This window comes from Sphaeramia orbicularis, chromosome 15 (assembly GCF_902148855.1).
Source record: "Sphaeramia orbicularis chromosome 15, fSphaOr1.1, whole genome shotgun sequence".
NCBI lineage: Eukaryota > Metazoa > Chordata > Actinopteri > Kurtiformes > Apogonidae > Sphaeramia > Sphaeramia orbicularis.
Genome location: NC_043971.1, coordinates 13,994,815 through 14,014,894, shown reverse-complemented (window position 1 = coordinate 14,014,894; position 20,080 = coordinate 13,994,815). Strand labels below are relative to the sequence as shown.

General features: G+C 37.1%; 1 protein-coding gene across 1 annotated transcript in view; it reads right to left on the bottom strand.

Annotated features, from left to right (window-relative positions):
- Positions 1-20,080, bottom strand: part of rin2a (Ras and Rab interactor 2a) — a 94,110-nt gene that overhangs the window by 2,934 nt on the left and 71,096 nt on the right. Inside the window, exons 8-9 of the mRNA XM_030156354.1 lie at positions 17,102-18,601; positions 1,220-1,528 (exon numbers count right to left, since the gene is read on the bottom strand). Of these exons, the coding sequence (XP_030012214.1) occupies positions 1,220-1,528; positions 17,102-18,601 (1,809 nt within the window). The remainder of the gene's footprint in view (positions 1-1,219; positions 1,529-17,101; positions 18,602-20,080) is intronic.

The window sequence follows — 20,080 nt, the reverse complement described above, 5'->3', positions numbered from 1 at the left end:
AACTCAATAGTTCTACTCTTTCACTTCATTCCATGTCTGGTTTGCTTTTGTATAATTAGACTATGTACTTATTTCCTCATTCTTCTATTTTTTTTTCATCTCTCATCTCCATTTTCTTTCTTTTATTCTTATTTTACGAAATGTTATTGTACTTTTAGAATGTAAGCCCCTTTTTATGTATTTGGCTGTAACCGTTCAGCCTGAGCAAACTTTCCTATATCTGTCATGTTTAACAGTTTTCTTCCAGTATATTAGTACTTCTTAATCTATGTAATGTTTTATTAATATTGGTCGTTTGTTCAGGACAACATACGGAAATTAGCTTTTCTGTTAAATCTAGCGCATGCATCTTGTTTACAACTAATGCCAAAACTGTCCTGTAACTAAATAAATAAATACAAATACAGTTTATCATATACACATGTGCATTACAACCAACAGGTCACAGTGGATCTACAAATACACAAAACATTTAGTAAAAGACATAATATTGTTAAAATTACACTAATTTTTCTGATGATATTTTGAGTTTGTATTTATTAAGCTTCTGTACATTTTTTATGAAAGGAAAGTTTGTAAACGCAAATATCTTCAAGTAATTTTACTTTTTTACACTAAAAAAGAAAAATGTGGAGTTGTTATTATTTATAGGTTATTATGATAGTATTTCACTGGTCTGACCCACTCATCATATTGGTCTGTATGTGGAACCTGAACTAAAAGGATTTTGACATCATTTTTGTTAATATCTTCAGTCTAACTTTTGCATTTCACAAATTCATCCCGTGGGCCGTATGTTTGACACCTATGGTCGCGGAACAAGTAATTTAACCACCCTTGTTTTCTTCAATTTCTTGTTCATTTTAATGCCTGGTACAACTAAAGGTACGTTTGTTTGGACAAATATAATGATTAAGAAAATAGTTCATAAGAGTTTAATTTAAGACCTGATATCTAGACATTTTCCATGTTTTCTTGATAATAAACTTCAGTTCTTACATCAATATCTACGGCATTGTACTGCCAAAAACAGTGCTTTTAGACATTCCATGTTTTCTTTTCTGTTTGTTTTAGTCACATGATACACACAGGAGTTAGTACTTGATTGCATAACCATTGTTTTTGATGACTTCTGAGGGTCTAATAATTTTTTCCGCGACTGTATGTTCTAAACCAAAGTCAACTAGACTAAAACATCCGTCCTGGGATCCGTCCATACCTGAGTTGTCCTCCATAATGGTGTAGATGAGTTTGCAGACTCTCAGCAGCATGGTGACTTTCTTCTCCGGCGAGTACAGTTTGCACATTGTGTGAAACTTGTGTTTGATCTTCTCGATGGCGACTGGGTCCGGCGGCAGTGTGTCGGCGACGCCCATTTCTTGCGGATGCCGGGCTTTGGCCAGTGACAGGTTCTCCTTCAGCTCCTGCCATGCCCCGCTGCGCACCTGGTACTCCTGCAGGGCGGCGCTCACCACCGGTTTGAGGGGCTTCAGGACGCATTTGTGCATGGCCTTTTCCAGAACCCCGTCTGAGGAGACAAAGAAACAACATGAAGGCTTTAATAAAGGGGTTCATTTAGTCCAGGCTTTACTATTTAATACGTGGAAGGCTTGTTTTTCTTTGTACTAGAATCAAACAGATCTCAAACTAAATGTGGAGTATGTTAGATGTAGATTTTGGCGTCTTTTTTTTTTTAGGTAAGACTCAAAAGCATCTACTGATCTAAAATGTTAAATAACTTTTCCATCCACTAATCCTATCCAATACATGTAAATAATTCAAGTAAAATGCAGTTTCTCAGATTTTCATGACCTATGATACTCAGAGACTCCACAGTGAACATGGAAACACTATCTTCTGCAACAATAGAACCACACAACTTCAGTTAATAATATATTTTCATGAGTCACTTTTGCTTCAGTTTTCTCCATTTTGACATAAAAAAATTCAAATTTTTCTGAACAGCTACATAATCAGTAAATTAAATGTAGAAAACTACCTGCTTTTCAATGAAAAAATGCAAAAATACAGTAGATATTATAAATAGTGATAAATCACTTTGGAAAGTTTAAATGCAGAGGAAAAAAAGTTATTTGGAAGTGGCCACAAAAATAGGTACAGCTCTTGAAGGGTTAAAGATGTTTTCAATTTGTGCAAAAAAACATCTGAAAACATTTTGGGCAACTTTTTTTTCTGTTTTGGAGAAGTGTAAAACCTGCTGTACACATAAAAAGCAAATGGATAGAAACAGAGAGAGGGAATAAATGCTGACTCGGGCAATGACGAGGTTGCAATGTTTGCTGAATTAATACAAGAAACAGACGTAAATACTACATTAGGTGGAAATGGCAACAACATGTCACCATATATGAGGCTGCAGAAACACATGTTCATGACTCTTGTGTGTTTCAGCCAAAAACCTGCTCAAGAATAAGAGCAGATCTTGGCATTTGAGCTGAGCTATAATTTCGTTGCATCTGAAGAATGAGGGAGCGATGCCAAGTAGCATGGATTTACCCGTTTAATAAACCCAACTCCTGTTCTGCAACATTACAATGTCTGTGAAAGGAGTGAAGAAAATACTGTTTTTCCTGCTGTGTTATAATTGCGTTGGCAGGTCTCCAGTTGTGTCAATGTATTGGGGTCACACGTGTTTTGGTTACACGTGCAGAAGATCGCCATCAGCAGATGTGGCAACAGCAGCAGCGTGACCCGGCGGCTCTGATTGAATGTTTAATGAATGAAGAAGAAGAAAAGCAGAAGAGGAAAAGACGACGGAAAAACTCAAGCAGGATTTATTTCTGTTCTTGAGCAGAAGAAAACTATTAGAAAAGCGTCTCGCTATTGTCAGTTTCTCCCTCACTCATTCTCTGCTTTCGTTCAGTACTTTTTTTTTTAAGGATTTCTGCAGATTTCAACAAGTTAGATTTCAGATTTAAGATCATTACAAATGCAAATGAAGATCTTGTGGTGCTGGGGTCTAAAAAAATGGGCTGAAGAACCCTTTTTTCTTGCCAAGGTGCTAGAAACCTGACAAAAAGAACATACTTTTATGTTGTTTGTGTAAGTTCTCATTTGTCTAGGTCATCGTTCTTCATGGTAGTTCTTCTCTTTTGATCTGGACTAGTTTAGCTCTTTTGAAAACATTTTGTCTGTCATCCAAGAGACTTCCTCAGTATTTTTATGTTGGAAAGTGCCACCACCAAAGCAGCAACTACAGGCACTTTCAGACTAAACAGTTCAGAGAAGCTTCCTAGCAAACTACACACCTTCAAGGACTTTTTCTACCTGCTTTTGCATCACCAATAACAGCACTTAAGTGATTACAGGAACATCACTTCGCTGTGGTTAGTGCCGTCTGGTTGTTGTGTGGTGGATTTCATCATGATAATAATTTCATGAAAATAACTTGATTCCTTTTGAGTTTTACGTTAGTTTTAAGTTAAGTTTTAAGCTTCACCTCCACTTAACAGTAAGAATCACATCTGTAGATTTGTTGATGTAACCCTTGAGAAGAAAGGTCAAAAATACTGCAGACGTAATGTGGTATTTAAATGAGTGGACGGTCCTACCTGTAGAGGGGGCTGACACTAGTGTAAAGGTTTAAAAACAGAAGACGAAGTGCAAAACAAATCAGAGTAAATGGTTCATACCTCTCATGTCACTGAACTTGAGCTAAACTGTCATGATTTTATTCCAACATGAGATATTTGTCTGCAGCAATGAAAGTTATTTGGTGTATGGTCATCATAAGCACCTGCTGTTCACATCTAACACTATATCGTTTCTTAAAAACAGGACCAATGGCTCTGTATGTCACCGGAATGTTCTATCAATAATCAATAAATTGAATTTGGGAGGTTCTCAGGTTCTGCTGACATGTTAGAGTCCTGTGGTCTTCAATCTCCCAATAGAAGTGGGTGGTACTTTCACTGGAGGAGAACTCAACGGATGAAATGAAAGTCCATATATGACTTCCTATCAGTGCTCAATAGTAACTACTTTGATATTAGAGGCCAATATATTGATTTTGTTCAATATTGGCCATCGGGCTTAATTTTTTTTTTTTTTTTTAAAGCCGATATTTGATCAGTAGTAAAAATGCTATAAGATATTTGATCAGGCAACTGTATAGGCAGCACTTGAAGTTCAATAAATGTTAAAAGAGTACCATGTGTATGTGTACTAATAATTTGATTTATATCACTGCATAAAAATCTTAAATATCTGAGTGTTTCAATTTGTATTTCACGTCAATGTGCTTTAGAAAAAAAGAAAGAAAGAAAAAAAAAAAAAAACGGCCTTAAATATCGGTCTCAAAATTCAGCTGTAGATATCGTCCATCAGCTGACTGAATTTTTAAAAATCCCATATCGGTCTACCTCTAATTGATATCTGTAACCATTTCCATGTTATAAGTCGTCCAAATACGGCTCATTATAAGTAAAGGCACAATTTTTATATTTCAAAAATTTGTCAAAAAAAAAAAATCGAAATTTCTGCTAACTCTGAAGATAAAAATGTCAGGTTCTGGTGCTGCATTTGATATAAACACATCAGTCAAACTTCCTTTTGTGCTTGGGAATTACCTGACCAGAAACAGGACCTAAAACCTTAAAAATGACGTTAGAACTACCATCATCTTCAGTTCCCGCTGCTCGGATATAAAGATTTTCCTTAACAGTTACTGAAACGATTAAAAAAAAAAAAGTACCTAGAGTCAGAAAACACCTCAAGTAAATATCTGGAAATAAACTCAGCTCCGGGTTTCTCTGATACTAACAGGCAGAGGAAACCGGCCACCGCCCCGCCCTCCTCCATCTCTGATATGTGACTAATTAATTACAGGAAGACTAAAAAAACCCTCAGATAACAGCTGATTCATGACCGTAACCCGCCTGTTTGCTGCCATGTCAAAGTCAACATGTGATGCTTTATCAGCGTAATGTGGCATGTAAACAAGATCTTGTCGAGGTCAGATCTGTATAACCGATCTGCTCGCATTTTTCAAAGTCATAAAAGCAGGTTATGTTGTTTCTACTGAAAAGGCAGTGTAAACATCAGCCTGCACAAGCTGAGCTCATGTGGTGCGACCGGCGCAGACCGTGCTATCACGATGCAGACGGATGCATGTGCAGAATGAGGCCAGACCGCGGCTCTGCTGAATCAGGACCATGTGTGAGTGCTGACTCTTCTCCAGAACCGGGGGTAGTCAGCACTTTTTTTGGCTGAGCACATCTGTAGACGAAGCCAGATGTTTGCATCTGTCATCCACATAAATCAGCACCTCTCTGCAGCTCGCATGGAAACTCTACTGAACCACAGGGCTTTTTTTTTTTTAAATAATAAACTAAACATGAGACACAACGAAAACGAGCACTGCTTCTGAGATAAAAATCACAAACACCACAATCAATGCAATGCAAAGGTCAAATCTGCTTAGTTTAGAGCAGAGGTGACAAACTCATTTTAGTTCAAAACTCCAAAATTTTAACAATATTCCGCCCGTTACTAAAAGTTTTGTTCCTTTTTTTAATGTCTATTTTAATTTTAATGTTTTTATATTTCAGCTTTCTCTCATCTTAAATGTATTTTTATGCCTCTGCTGTGATGCTTTTATGTTTAATGTAAAGCACTTTGAATTGTCCTTTACATGAAATGTGCTATAAAATAAACTTGCCTTGTCTTTGTAGACCTACTGTGATCTGTACGTTGTAATGTACATGTATAGATGATAAGTTGAATAATATTGTTTAAATTTGCACTTTTTTACCTCCAAGGACGGCAGAGGTTATGTTTTCATCAGGGTTTGTCCGTTTGTTTGATCGTTAGCAAGATAACTCAAAAGGTTATGGGCGGATTTTGATGACATTGTCAGGGAATGTTGATACTGGCACAAGGAACAAATGCATCTGTCTTGGCGGAGATCTAAGTGCTTTTCTTGTTTTTGACGTGTGCCTGCCCTTTTCGTCTTTTTATAATTTTATTGTTCAAGGTCTTGTACAGAAAAAAAAGTAAAATAACCAGAACATTTAAAGGGGAGTGTACACAATCAAATAAATTACAATAACAATATACAAGGAAATACAATTTCCTAAAGAAAAGAGAATATGTAAATAATAAATATATATATATAAAAAACACAAAGCCTGATCGTCTTAATAAGATATATGTCCTCCATTTCTCCCATATTTTATCAAATCTATTATTTTGGAGTCTGTTCTAAAATGTGATTCGTGCCATCACAAAACCGTATAAAGAATTTGATGCCAGTTGTCCAGGGTTGGGGCATTTACATTTAACCATTTTTTAGTAATAGCTTTCCGAGCAGCTATACTCAATAATAATAATAATATTAATAATAATAATAATGCATCACACTTATATAGCGCTTTTTTTGACACTCAAAGACGCTTACTCACTTGCTGACTCAACATTCCAAACAAACACTTAGTGTCCTTATTTGTGTCCAGTGAGTAAATATAACCAAAAAGCAACTCATCCCAGTTAAGATTTTTAAATTTGCACTTACTTTTATTACGGAAGTTCAGGTTTTTCAGGTTATCCATATTTTTTGTGAAAGTACGGTAACATTTTTTTTTACTTTTTTGCAGTAAAACCAAGAGAAAAATGTGGAGTTGTCCCTATTTATAGGCTAAATACTGGTCTGACCCCCTTGAGATTCAACTGGGCTGTATGTGGACTCCGAACTAAAATGAGTTCAACACCCCTGGTTTAGGGTTTCATTCTCAGGTCGTAGTAATGAAGTGTTATCACATCCTGATTTCTCTCCAGTTTCTCTGCTATTTTCTGCTCCTCAGTGAAAGTTGAAGAAACCAAATTTTGTGGTTTTAAACATCTTTAACTTCTTTGAAATGAAAACAAATATATATAAATACAAAAGAAAAATGTGATAATATTTATATTTGCATTTATTCATCCTAGTAGATATTACAGCACTTTGTCCTGATAAAATGTATGTATAATTTAATGCAAATTCTCTAAAAAGTTCCAGGTAGAAAGTCCTGTAGAGGGAACACTTCAACTATGAACATGTAGTTTGTTTTTTTTCTGTAACTTCAATGACTAATAATGACGGCAAGTTCTGTTTTTTCAGCTTTTGGTACCAACTGCTGAACTCTGCGGTGAGTCAATCATCATGTCTTTGCACAAACGATAAATTAATAAATCTTGAATCATATGTTCCTTCATTTGAACCTTTTCAGTTTCTATAAAACAAAGCTTTCTTCATCAAGCATGAAAATCAACACTACTATAAAACTTCCCATGCACTTGAAGTTAAAATGCGACCAAAAACTGCACTGAAAACTAAAAACAAAATACTAAACTATAACTATCAAAGGTATAAGAGCTGAGATGAGCTTCATGGTCCAAACCTGGTCTGGATGTGTGCAGAGGAGCGGCGTTCTGCCAGACTTTCACCACTAAAACATAAAAACTTTCTTACTTCCTCATTCTACATGTCGACACGAGATGAGCTGCCTGAGATTAATCTGCCTGGCATTAGCGCTATGTTTGTTCAGTTGTGCCAACAATGGGCGTGGCATTACCTGTCAGTGCCTATTTGTGCGATCTTTTACTTGTGTGTTGCCAAAACCACCTGGAGGTTCAGAGAGATGAAACAATGCTGCAGGTTTCATTAAAAGGAGGAAGTTTGGGCTGTGATTTACGGCAAAATCTGCAAGGTATTCAGTCGGGGGAAGATTGGTTTTAATTTTTTAATTGCAGGTAAAACATGTCAGAAGACTAACCTTAGCCAGCAACGCCTTGAGGTAGCCTCTCTGTAGTTTCTGCAAATTTATGTACGAACTAGACATGGGCAGTTGATGCAAAAGATCATACAGTCGTGGAAAAAATTATTAGACCACCCTTGTTTTCTTCAATTTCTTGTTCATTTTAATGCCTGGTACAACTAAAGGTACATCTGTTTGGACACATATAATGATAACAACAAAAATAGCTCATAAAAGTTTGATTTCAGAACTGATATCTATCCATTTTCCATGGTTTTCTTGATAATAAGCAAAATCACTTCAGTTCTTACATCAATATCTATGGCATTGTACTGACAAAAACAGTGCTTTTAGGCATTCCATGTTTTCTTTTCTGTCCGTTTTAGTCACATGATACACACAGGAGTTAGTACTCGATTGCATAACCATAACCACAAGCACTATATAAATCTAATCCGTTATTATTATTATTATTATTATTATTATTATTATTATTATTATTATTATCATTATTACAACCATTGTTTCTGACGACTTTTGATGGTCTAATAATTTTTCCGCGCCTGTATGATTTAGATAAAGACACGATAAAAATATCAACTTTTGGGACTAGGAGCTGTCATTAATAGTCAAAAAGACAGATTTTTTTTAGAGAATATATCTTAAATCTTAGATGCAGTAGTCAAGTCATTTTGGGAACTGTCTAAAACAATTCAATGGAAAATCCATGGAGACATCGACTAAATCACTTTTTTCCTATCTAATACTTACTAAACCTAATAATATCTAATATTTGTCTAACAGTTAATAAATTTAATATTTATCTAATAGTTACTAAATCTAAAAATATCTAATATTTATCAATAGTTACTAAATCTAATATCTATCTAATACTTACTAAACCTAATAATATCTAATATCTGTCTAACAGTTACTAAATCTAATATCTATCTAATAGTTACTAAATCACTTTTTTCCTATCTAATAGTTACTATTAGGAAAAAAGTGATTTAGTTAGTGATTTTAAAAAAAGCTTGAAGTCAAAGCCTACACAGAACAAACTACAACAGTTGTAGTTGGTTTTGTTTTGTAAGCTTTTTGAATCTTTATTTATTTGTTTATGATGTGCTCTAGCTTTTCCATACCTTTGTTCACAGATACAGTCCAAAATGAAGTGAAATTAAATACTTTTTAAAATAAAGTATAAAAAAAAAGAAGTGTTTGATGATGTATTAAATAGTTTCAGACACATTTAATACATTACCAAACATACTGAAACAAGCAGCAGCAGGTTTATCAGATGTTTTAAGATTACAAATATGTTGCTTAATTTAAATTTGCTAGTTTTGTATTGTATGGCTTTACATCATTGCTTAAAAGAAATTCAACATCTGACATGCTCATTTTTAAGTCCAAATAAAAATATATGATTTCTTACCTTGGAGAAAAAGAAAAAAATAAATTACATCCTTTTTATAGGAAAGTGAAAATTATTCTTACAGGGGAAGTGAAAAAAAAAGCAAAAATATACTACAAACTTCCACATTAAAACCTCAGTATCATTATGACTAGAGTTTGAGTGAAGATATTTATAGGTTTAGTTCACACACATTAAAATAACTCATAAAGTCAATTCCAAAAACCACTGAACTGATAGAAAAGCCTGATATTGATTCAATACTACACTAAATTAGAGCTGCTGTGTTTAAAATATGGTGCTATTAACTCAATTTGACACTGTATGTGTAGTTTCTTCATTTGTTAATGTTTTAATAAAAAATGAAATGTTTTTTCCTTCATTGCTGGGTAAAGTTTCCCATGTTGTAGCCAAAGTTATATAGGACTTCCAGATTAGCGATAAATCAAACAGCTGCTTTCTTTGTTCATTCATTATCAGCTTCACATTACGTATTTAGTGCGAGGTGTGAACATTTTCCTTCTCAATACAGACCCTCACTTCTCTCAACTCCCTGTCGTCCTGTTAAGGTGATTATGGACCAGGAATGTGGTGCCAACATTCCAGACTTGCACTGTTCATGTCGTAATGAAGCTGCAGATTCACATACACTCTGCAGTACCACTTTAACAGGACTGGTGGTGGTGGTGGTGGTGGTGGGGGAGTTATAGGATGGTATTCGCCTTGTGGTTGTAATAATGTTTCCACACTTTGGAGGAAATGCTCAGAGGGATTTCAACGCTCTGGATGCTGAAAATGACTTGAGAAGCTTAGAAGTAGACTCACATTTTGATATAACACTAATGTAACTTACATTAATAGAATAAAAAAATTAAAGCCTTGTAAATAAATTTCTGAGGTGAACTTTGTCTCCTCAGATGTGACTGGTATTTTCTCCTCCTTTGACTAAAAATAAAAAGATTGTTCATTTTGATTCAGCATTAAAAATTGACAAAAGTGAACAAAATAAGGATTAAATCAACAAAATTTTCCTCCTGTGACCAGAAAACTCCTTATATCACTATACGATGTTGGTGTAAGATAATGTTTTTGGGATTTCATAGTTTTATTGTCCAGCTTAAGAAAATGGTAGATAATAATTAATCATAAGGGAATTAAATGTAATGAGCACAACATAGAATTAGGGCTACACTGATGAAATTTCCTTAATAAAGTCACAATATCAGGAGAATAAAGTCATTTTTTGATGAAAAAAAATCATTATATTAGCATATTTTGTTGAGAAGCTGCTTTTTCTTATGAAATATTACAAAACACCACAACATAATAATAAATACAGTTGTAATACTTTGAGGAAAGTCATATTTCTACAAGATTTTATGTATAAATGAGTCAAAATTACAACCTGAACTCTGAAGTTGCAATATAAGTCCATATTAGTTATTTATATAAATCTATGCTTGAGTATAATTTAAAGAGATTCCACATTTAATGCAACCCAAATAATGTTCCAAATGGCCAAAATCCTCCTTGGTAAATATAATAAACAATATATTAACAATGAAATTATAATTGATTTGTTTCTGATTAGAATTTTAATAACATGAACCTTCACAACACTTTTTCTGTCCGATTCTGTTCCGACACATACTGTTTTTTTAATTGTATTCCTTATAGAATCAAAGCGTTGGACATTGTCTCAATATGGGGACAAAGTGTCAAAGTGGGACCCCCGGTCAGGCCAGAGACACAGAGGAGCCGGTCTAGTTCAGATACACTTATCAGCCAAGGACAAACTGACAATAACACACAGTCAGAACCTCTTCACATTTCCTATAAACATCCTCTGACTAAACATCCTGTCACCGCCTCCAGCCAAACGTGTCTGAGTTCACGTGAAGAACCAAACAGAACCAATCCACACCTTTAGAGGGTCTTTTGTTTATCTATATGAGCTCATCTAACTCATCTGACCTAAATGTTTTGAACTAAGAGCAAACGCTTGAAGCTCTAATGGTTGAAAATTCCATCGTCACCTTTCAGCATACTGGTCTGAGAGGATATGAGAGTATTAAAAATAAATACTCAAATGAAGCACAGATTCCAGAAGTCCTCATCTCTGTAAAACAGTCTATGCATTACTGAAAAACTTGGCTGCTCTAAATAGGGAAAAATAGTAATTATTGAGGTCTGACTAAAGTCTCATGGATGGAAAGTAGTTTTGTTGCTGAGTTTTCACAGAGCAGGTTTCAGGTTCCACTTAATTTCTCCTCTAATGCAAACACAGCGACTTCTCCGCTCCATCTGCTGCTGTTATTAGACTGAAGCAACACCAACGGCGTCCTGACGTGGCTCGGCCTCAGAGTATCGCTGTGTGGGACGAGGGGAACACAAGGAGCCTTATTCTGCACCCCCCCACGGCGCTGCCCCCACCCCACGCCGACATCCTGAGGCAAATGCAAACACGGCCGGGATGTGGAGTGAGACAGGAAAAACAACAACAACAACAACAGCGTTCCCTTTTTTGTAAATATTGCTTTGGATTTCATTTGTGGAGTATTTTCTGCACATTTTACTGTACTTTTACTATAAATTCCTTCATTTTACACTATTTTTCTGTCAAATTAACACACAACAAACACTACACAACACGGATTTACGAGACAGATGCAAAATATTCTCGAATATAACAAACTTGTCTTTTATGAAGCAAAATAATCTGCAAATGGATTGAGAAAATCTGCTTAAAAAAAAAAAAAAGAAAGCCAAAATTTCAGCTTGATTTACAGGCAATGAAAACCCACTTAGTTAAGACAGATTTATTGTTGTTAGATTATCAAATTATGCAAATGTTTTCACTCCCAAAATAAGGAAAACAGTCTTGTTTATCTGTTAGGATATGATGCAAACCAGTGTTTTAGCTTATTACTTGTCAAATATTAGCTGGAATCTCTTACTAAGACAAAGTCACATATATTTTCCTCAAATCAGATTAGTTTTCTGAGGAATAGTTGAAAAGATTGTTTTGTTTTTTAAAAGAAATACAGGGTTCACTTCCTCAATTCTCAATCCATTCCCTGCAATTCATCATCATCTTATTCCTCTTGTATTTATTTAATATAATGACGAAAGCAGAAGCAGCCAAAGCCCAAATATTGGCCCGCTGCTTTAAACAGAGGAAAACCCCAGACCGTGAGGCTGGATGTGATGGAGAACGAGAGAGAAAAGCTTAAGTCAGTGAGACAGGAAGCAGAGGAGGCTCGCCTGCCATCCTCTGGCTGTGATTGGACGGCCCGTCTAAAAAGAGACTAGAGTAAGACGGAGTTTTGTACGACTTGGCAGGCGGTCGCCCAAACGCATCTGGGCCGGACTCAGTCAGACAGAAAAACACTCTCTCTGAAGCTGCCACAACAAAATATTGTGCAAGAGTTCCAAGAACCGCAACCGCAGTGCGTCAGTCCTGAGAAATTAGGCCAGTCGGAAAACAGACACGACCACGGCACACGACGTAGAAATATGGAAAAAGGTTGACAATAACATTTTTATTAGAATATCTGCGAAAATAACTTGGACAACTGGATAAATTAAAATTTCTATTGTGGTGAGCAGAGTCAGGCTGGGTTCTGACTGATGCATCTTTACTCCTCTGTACAAAAACACTGTTTATTCCATTAAGATGGTCTTCAATAAAACATTCTAAAATCTAAGCACTGTATAAAAACAACCTTTTCTTTCTCCAGTTTTTTTTTTTTTTTTTTAATTCTGTCAACACAAATTTGCTTTTTACAAAATATTGCCAAATGACGACGCAAAAATTAGTACAATTTTGATTTATTGCAGGTCATAAACTGATTTATACACTTGGATTTAATTTCATTTTAGTTTCATTACACACTGTGACGAGTAAAAGTACTGCACTGACAACACTCCTTCAGTAAAAGTTTAACCCATAAAGACCCAAACATCCACTGTCAACCACAAGCATCTACTGATCTAAACTGTAGATCCACTAATCCTACCAATACATGTAAATAATTGGTGTAAAATATAGTTTGTCATCTTTTCACAGTCATCAGATATGACCCATTTGGATGTTCAGAGGCTCTGTAGTGAACGTGAAAACACCGTCATCTTCTACAACACTGATTCACCACTAAAGCCCATGGAGTTGGATCAGTGACAGTGAATGGAGACACTGGGTTTATGTTCATTTAATGCTATATTTTACTGAAAAACTCACCTTTTCTGTTTCGATACAATAACCTTTGACTTTACACTGAGCTTTTATGAACATCTGCATAGTTAGTCAATTAAACTCTGTAAAATAGATGATTTTCACTGAAAAAAAATGCAAAAGTCACAGAATAATATTATAATAAATGGTGATAAATCAGTTAGGAAAGGTTAAATAGTGAGAAAAAATCATTTGGGAACTGCCACAAAAGTCACACTGGGTCCTTAGGACTTAAATATTATTAGCTAAATGTACTTAAAACATGACAAGTCAAAGTTGTCATCCTGTAAAATGCTTCCTTTTAGTGTTTTACTATCATATATGCTGTCTTCATTACACAAAGCAATAATAGAAAGTAGAAAATGGGATGTGATGCCATCATTTTCCAGTGTCTTTGCTTTCCCTGTTCATACAAATACACACAAATCAAAGTTTTTAAAGCTCTTTGCCTTGGAAAGTGTTTTTAAAAATCTGTGTTTGTGATCTAAAGTGGTGTTTTGCAAAGTAAAGCGTGGACAGGGCATTAAAGCTGCAGTGCTTGATAGTTGACTGGCTAAAACTTCCTTAATTCCCTTTCATGCTGTTGTGATTCAAGTGGTCTGGCAGGAAATGAGACTTCTGCATCTAATCTCAGCTGGGTTTTAGGCTGCAGGAAATCTACCTCATGATGCCATGAGTTTTGTCTAACCATAGGTGATTTCAGACAGATGGGAGGGGCAAATGCATGATTGACAGCAGTAATTACCAATCAATCACAATCAGATGCGATGTGGACACAATTCAACTGCTCTACTCTGTGTCTAAGCACGGAGGCATGAAAAAATGACTTAATTTTCCATAAACAGCATGAAAATACATTAGATCTTTATTTGTATTTTACATTTTCATTTGTGCTGAGAGGAAAGAGCTGCAGAAGGAAGGTGTGGATTTAAGAATTTTAGAATCTTTACCCCTAATTTTGGTTCCTGCAGCTTTGAAATGTAAAAAAAACCCAAAAGCACTTCAACACCATGACTTAAAACTGTTTAAAACCGTCACAATATCAATAACAGCAAGGTACGATCATCCTTTCTGACATTGGCTATAATACAATACATGTATAAAATTGCCTATAACACAATACATTTATCATACTACAGACAAAATGATTTATTGGTTTACTGATTCACTGTAAATTAAATAAACAAAATGTATTATCCTACTCAAATTATTGCTTTACTCTTATTATTTTATGGTGTCTTTAAAATCATGTGAACCTGTATGTCTTATTTTTATTTTCATCCTGGTCTGTGAAGCTCTTTGGGTTGCTAATCGAGTGCACTTCAGCAGGATATTGTGATTTTTTTTGGTCCAACTCTTGAACTATTAAAGGGAAAAAGAATATTTTGTGCTTTGTCATAATTCCAGTTAAGAGCCCATCTCTCCACTTGGCCTGTGGAGTACGTGGCTAGTAGAAACAGGTTGGTCGAGCACCCGCCTTCCTCCTGACATAAACCCCTCTTTGTGCTCTCTGTTTACATATTCCTCTGTCCGAGACTCTGATTCTTGGCCTACATGATTCAGACCGCTCTTCCGGCAGGTGTGTGTCTGTGTGGGTGTTCGTTCTTGCGTATACATGGTTTTGTGTCATTTTCTTCTTTGATGTGATACTTTCATTGGACTGTAAGTAACAATAAGGACTCAACATAACAGAGTAATGAAAGGGAAGGGCAAATATTAGCATTATACTCTTTAACCTGCCCTTGCTTTGTTTTGCAAATACACAGATACTGATTCAACGAGGATACTGTGCAACAAACGGATCTGGCGTAAGTAGTCACTGTGAAAACGCATTCAAAGCATTCCCTAAGTAAAGGTGTATGTTTTATCAGTTAAATGTACTTAGAATATGAAAAGTCAACACTGTCATTGTGCAGGAAAATGCTTCCTGTCAGTGTTTTACTCTGATATATGATGTTTTTTTCTCATTTTACTGCTGCATTATTGTGCCTGTTGCATTTTATTGAGTCTGTTTTCAGCTGTTTTACAAATGTAGTGTAATAAAAAACAGAATATTTGCCTCTGAGTAGTTGTTGAGAAGACGGATAAAGGTGCAGAAAATAATCACGTAAAGCACAAATACCTCAAATGTGTTCAAAAGTACAGTATCCCAGTAAAAGTACTTTCCTCCAGTGATGTAATGTAATGTAAAACACAATTACACATACGCATGCACCACAAACATGTGAGTTTTCGTGTGTCTTCGCTGCAAAAATACTGAAATGAAACTGCTGCGTCTGCACGCCTTCTGTGACATATTGTTTCCGCTAGAATTAACATTTTTCCACAAATACATCATTCACTCATACTTCCTAAAAACAACCTCTAAATTATTTGCAGAAACATGAATAAATGACTCCCACTCCCCTGGGTTGAGGAAAAGGTCAGAGATGTTTAAAGGTAAAAACGTTGCAGTTCCAGCCGGTCGTTATCAGTCTAATAGTCACCCAAACCCCTGGGTAAACAGCTCGCACCCTTGATTACTGTAATTAAAGCATTAAGCTGACATTGTTTTCCAGAGCGGGGCATCTGTGGCACAAGCCTTTACTTGTAAAATCGGTCAAAAAGCAAGAGTTAAGAGAAAGATGGGGTTTCAAGCAGCACGGTCATGGCTACGGTTAAACACTGAAACTAGCAATGAAAAACTGAATCCAGCAAAGAATAACAAAGACATGAAACTAGGGTTAAAAAATGACGAAATATTGTCGAATCACAACATAGGGAAGTGCCCTATTCAGAGAACAGCTGCAGCATCTCACCATAAATTAGTCATATCATTTAAATGGAAAAACACAGTACAATAAAACATCATGTTTATGTGATTGTGAAAGAAATCAGTAAAACAATAGAAATATTTTATCCTGGAGGATTCTGTTGAGTTTCTGTAAATTGGCTTGAGAGTGTGGTTTTGACCAACTCTACATGTAAATGGTCATGAGATAACTTTTGTTATGATTTGGCGCTATATAAATAAAATTTGATTGACTTAGTGTTTTTTTAGACTTTACTGTAGATACATTTCTGGATGTTATTCAAGTGTGATCTAAGCTAAATAAAAACAAAATAGAATTCAGAAAGGAAAAATCAGCTTTGTTTTCCCTGATTTGCACCAATAACAAGACATTTTTGGCCAATTTGCAAGAATACAATTGATTTGTAGAATATGGAACCATTAATAAACAATGACTTTGTAATTCAGATGTGATGTCATATGTTCTCTCATCCAATCTTTTTAAGCTTCTGTAAACCAATGCTTTCCTCTTTACACCTGAAAAACATAAACTACATCTAAAATTCAATAAAAACAACTAAAATTAGCCAAGTCCTCATAATGAAATAAAAGTTTACCTATGTTCTTGTAAAATTAAGCTGAAATAAAGAGGACTATATCCTCCTGAGACCTAGCAATGCATTTTTGTCCTCTGTGGTGGAAGAGTTTCACATCTTTACTTAAAAGAAAACTGTCCACTGTAAAGGACATTCCATAAATTTTTTTTTAAATGTATCTGAAAAAACTGTTGCATCAAGCTGTTTCCAATCAAGTCAATTATTTAATGTAAAAAAGCCAAAACTTTTACTTTCTAGGTCTCAGGCAGATCTATAAATAAACACCAACTCTTATGTTCAAACTATAAGAACGCTGCTTGACCCACTCACCGATCTGGTCTTCAGGGATGAGGCTCTCGATGGGCGGCTCCAGCTCGGAGCTCTGTCGCAGGTAGCTCTTCATCTGGGTGATGAACTGGCGCAGCGTCTGCAGCAGCTCCAGTCCGGAGGCGTATCCCTGCCAGGCCTGGGTCTCCGCCCCCTCGCCCATGTAGCTCAGGTAGTCCTGCACCAGGCAGCCAAAGTACGAGCCCTTGTCTCTGGACAGCTCCAGCACCCTGCGGATCGCCCTCTTCTCTGGTGTCAGCAGCGAGTTGAAAACGCCGCTCATCTTGCGCAGGCGTCCTTGCAGGGCCTTCTGGAGGACCAAGGCCCTGGCGCTGGGTCGCCGCTTGGTGCGATGGCCCGGGGGTACCATGGTCAGGTCCTGGTCCTGATCCTGGTCGCTTTCCAGGCTGACGCCGTAATCGGGCTCTTCCTCCTCCTCCTCATCATCGTCATCGTCGTCTTCCTCCATGCTGTTGTACGGCAGGTGGGACGGGGGGAGGGACAGGGGCAGTTGGATGTCCATGTCAGCCTCGGTAGGGGGGCTGGGGTCGTGGAGAGGGGGCAGGAAAAAGGCGGAGGACTGGGAGAAATCCAGAGAGTCTGAGGAATCCGTGGAGATGCTCATATCGCTCAGACGCTGACCGCCTCCGTTGCACTCCACGCCCGCTTCTTCTTCTCCATTCTGTTTGCTCGCCGTCATCGGGGAGGCGTCGCTGCTGGTCACCATCGCCTTTCGCTGAGACTGTTTGGCTCTAATGAGGGCCTTCTCTATGGTCCGCTCCTCCAGAGCTAAGTGGCACTGGGCGTCCTCCTGATGGGACGAAGGCGAGGTTTTGGACCGGCGTGGAGATGAGGACAAGGACGGGAAGGAGAGAGGCAGCGAGGGCCGGGGGATGGAGATGGGCGAGCTGATGCTACGTCTTTTGGGAGGGGACGACGAGGGGCTGATGCTGAGGGAGGAGCCAAGGCGAGAGAGGAGGCTCCCTGGCTCCCTCTCCTCCACCTTCTCCTTGGGGGTATTGATCCAGGCGACCTTCTCCGGCATGCTGCGCTGTCGGATGGGAGGAGCTGAGCGGCGTTGGGTGAAACGAGGTGGTGGCGGACGAGGAGGTGGAGACCGTGACGCTGTGTCTGCGCTGCTGCTTTGGCTCTTATGGTCTGGCACCTCTGAGCTACTCAGACCTGAATTCCCACCTTCGCCACAGACCTGGTCCGCGCGTTTTTTGCTGTTGTCGTCTACACTGCTGGTGACAGGTTCATCCTTGGGATCCTGGTCTGTGCTGCCGTTCTCTGGTTGGTGGATCTTAATGAAGAGGGGGTTGATGAAGCAAAGCGCCCCGTTGGATTGGCAACAATCGAGCTCAGACGGAGTGCGAGTTCTAAGCCGAGGGCGCCCTGGGGAGGTCGCCACGGAGACAGGTCTCTGAGCAGGTGGAGGTGGTCGGTTGGGGGCTACTATTCCTGATGAGGATGAACTCTTCCTCCTCTGAGTATCCCAGAAGCCTGTGAGATACAGAATTATGGATTAGGGCACAAATTTAAGAAACTGGATTTGTAAAATTTTTTTTTTTTTTAACTTTATTTTGCAGTTTTCATTAACAAGAATACAACTTACAAGCATAGACACAAGAAATATATTCCCCCACCCCCTGGATTTGTGATTAGATTATAAAATGGATTCATCAAAATGGCAAAGGATTCAATAGTTGGAACCAATTGATTAATTTCTCCAGTTCCAACATTAGTAGTGGAACCAATAGTTGTTTAAATAGTCTCTAGTCAGTTGTTTTATGGCCTGATGAGGCTTTTGTTATGGACCCATGTAAATCCAGCTCTAAACAACAAAACCAACTAAAACATTCATTTAAGTGTAAATACTGAGGACAGATTCTGTAACAGTGCACAGTGCAGTAGATCCACACACACTGCACTGTTGCATCTTTGGGTTTTGTATGTATTTATGAGCTGATAATTATAGTCATTATCTAGAGTTATAAAATTATAGTCCATAAGGGCATGTGAAGAACACTCCTACCAGATGAAGCTTTAACAGTGAGTCAGATCTAAGCTGTTAGTAAACTATTACAATGACTTTGACCTAGAATACACCACTGGTATCACTGCAAAGTTTGCAGCGATTTCAATGATTAAATAATATAATGTGCACCCAACAATTATTTCCATTGTTGATTAATCTGTTGAATATTTTCTTCATTAACTGTCAATTAAGTGTCAGGAAACAAAGAAAATCCCCGTCAATCAGTTTCCCAAAAGCCTAAAATGGCTTCTGTAATAGCTTGTTTAGTTTATCTAAGGCCGGGATCAGAGTTTTTCTTTGTGAAAAAAAAAAATAGCTGTCATTGCATTTAATAGCTCACAACTGACTCATTGTTGCAGCTCTGCCCTGAAACGAACACGATTTTGCAAGAATTAACATGTTTGCATTGTTTCACTTGAAGTCACTACGTCAGTATTAAAAAAAATAAAGGTGACAGGACTGAATTTAACATTATTGCTTTAAAAATTCTCCTTTTGTTAACAAAAAGGTGTAATGTTAATTTTTCTGGAGCTTGACTTGTGAATTATAATGTCCACTGTGGTACTTGCACGTATGAAAGAAGATGTTTTGTCCAAATTTGTGGATGATGGACTGACACAAACAGACAAACACTGGTAAAAACACATCCACTTTGACAGAAGTAATGAACAAAATAAGTAGCACATCACAAAAACATAGCCTACAGGTGTGTTTCTGTTTCGTTGCATTGCTTTAGATAATTTAATAGTTTTTTATTTAGAGTATTTTATTAATCCAGTCTCTGCTTCATATTGTTTTGTTGTATATATGTTTGTGCATGATATTCACTGATGAATATAACAAAGGATCATTTTCTCTAGATGTTGAAAGTCACAAATAATGGATAATTCCACTCAAATCCACTGAAACTAAACGAGGGATCATGTTGTGGAAATGTAAGGAGT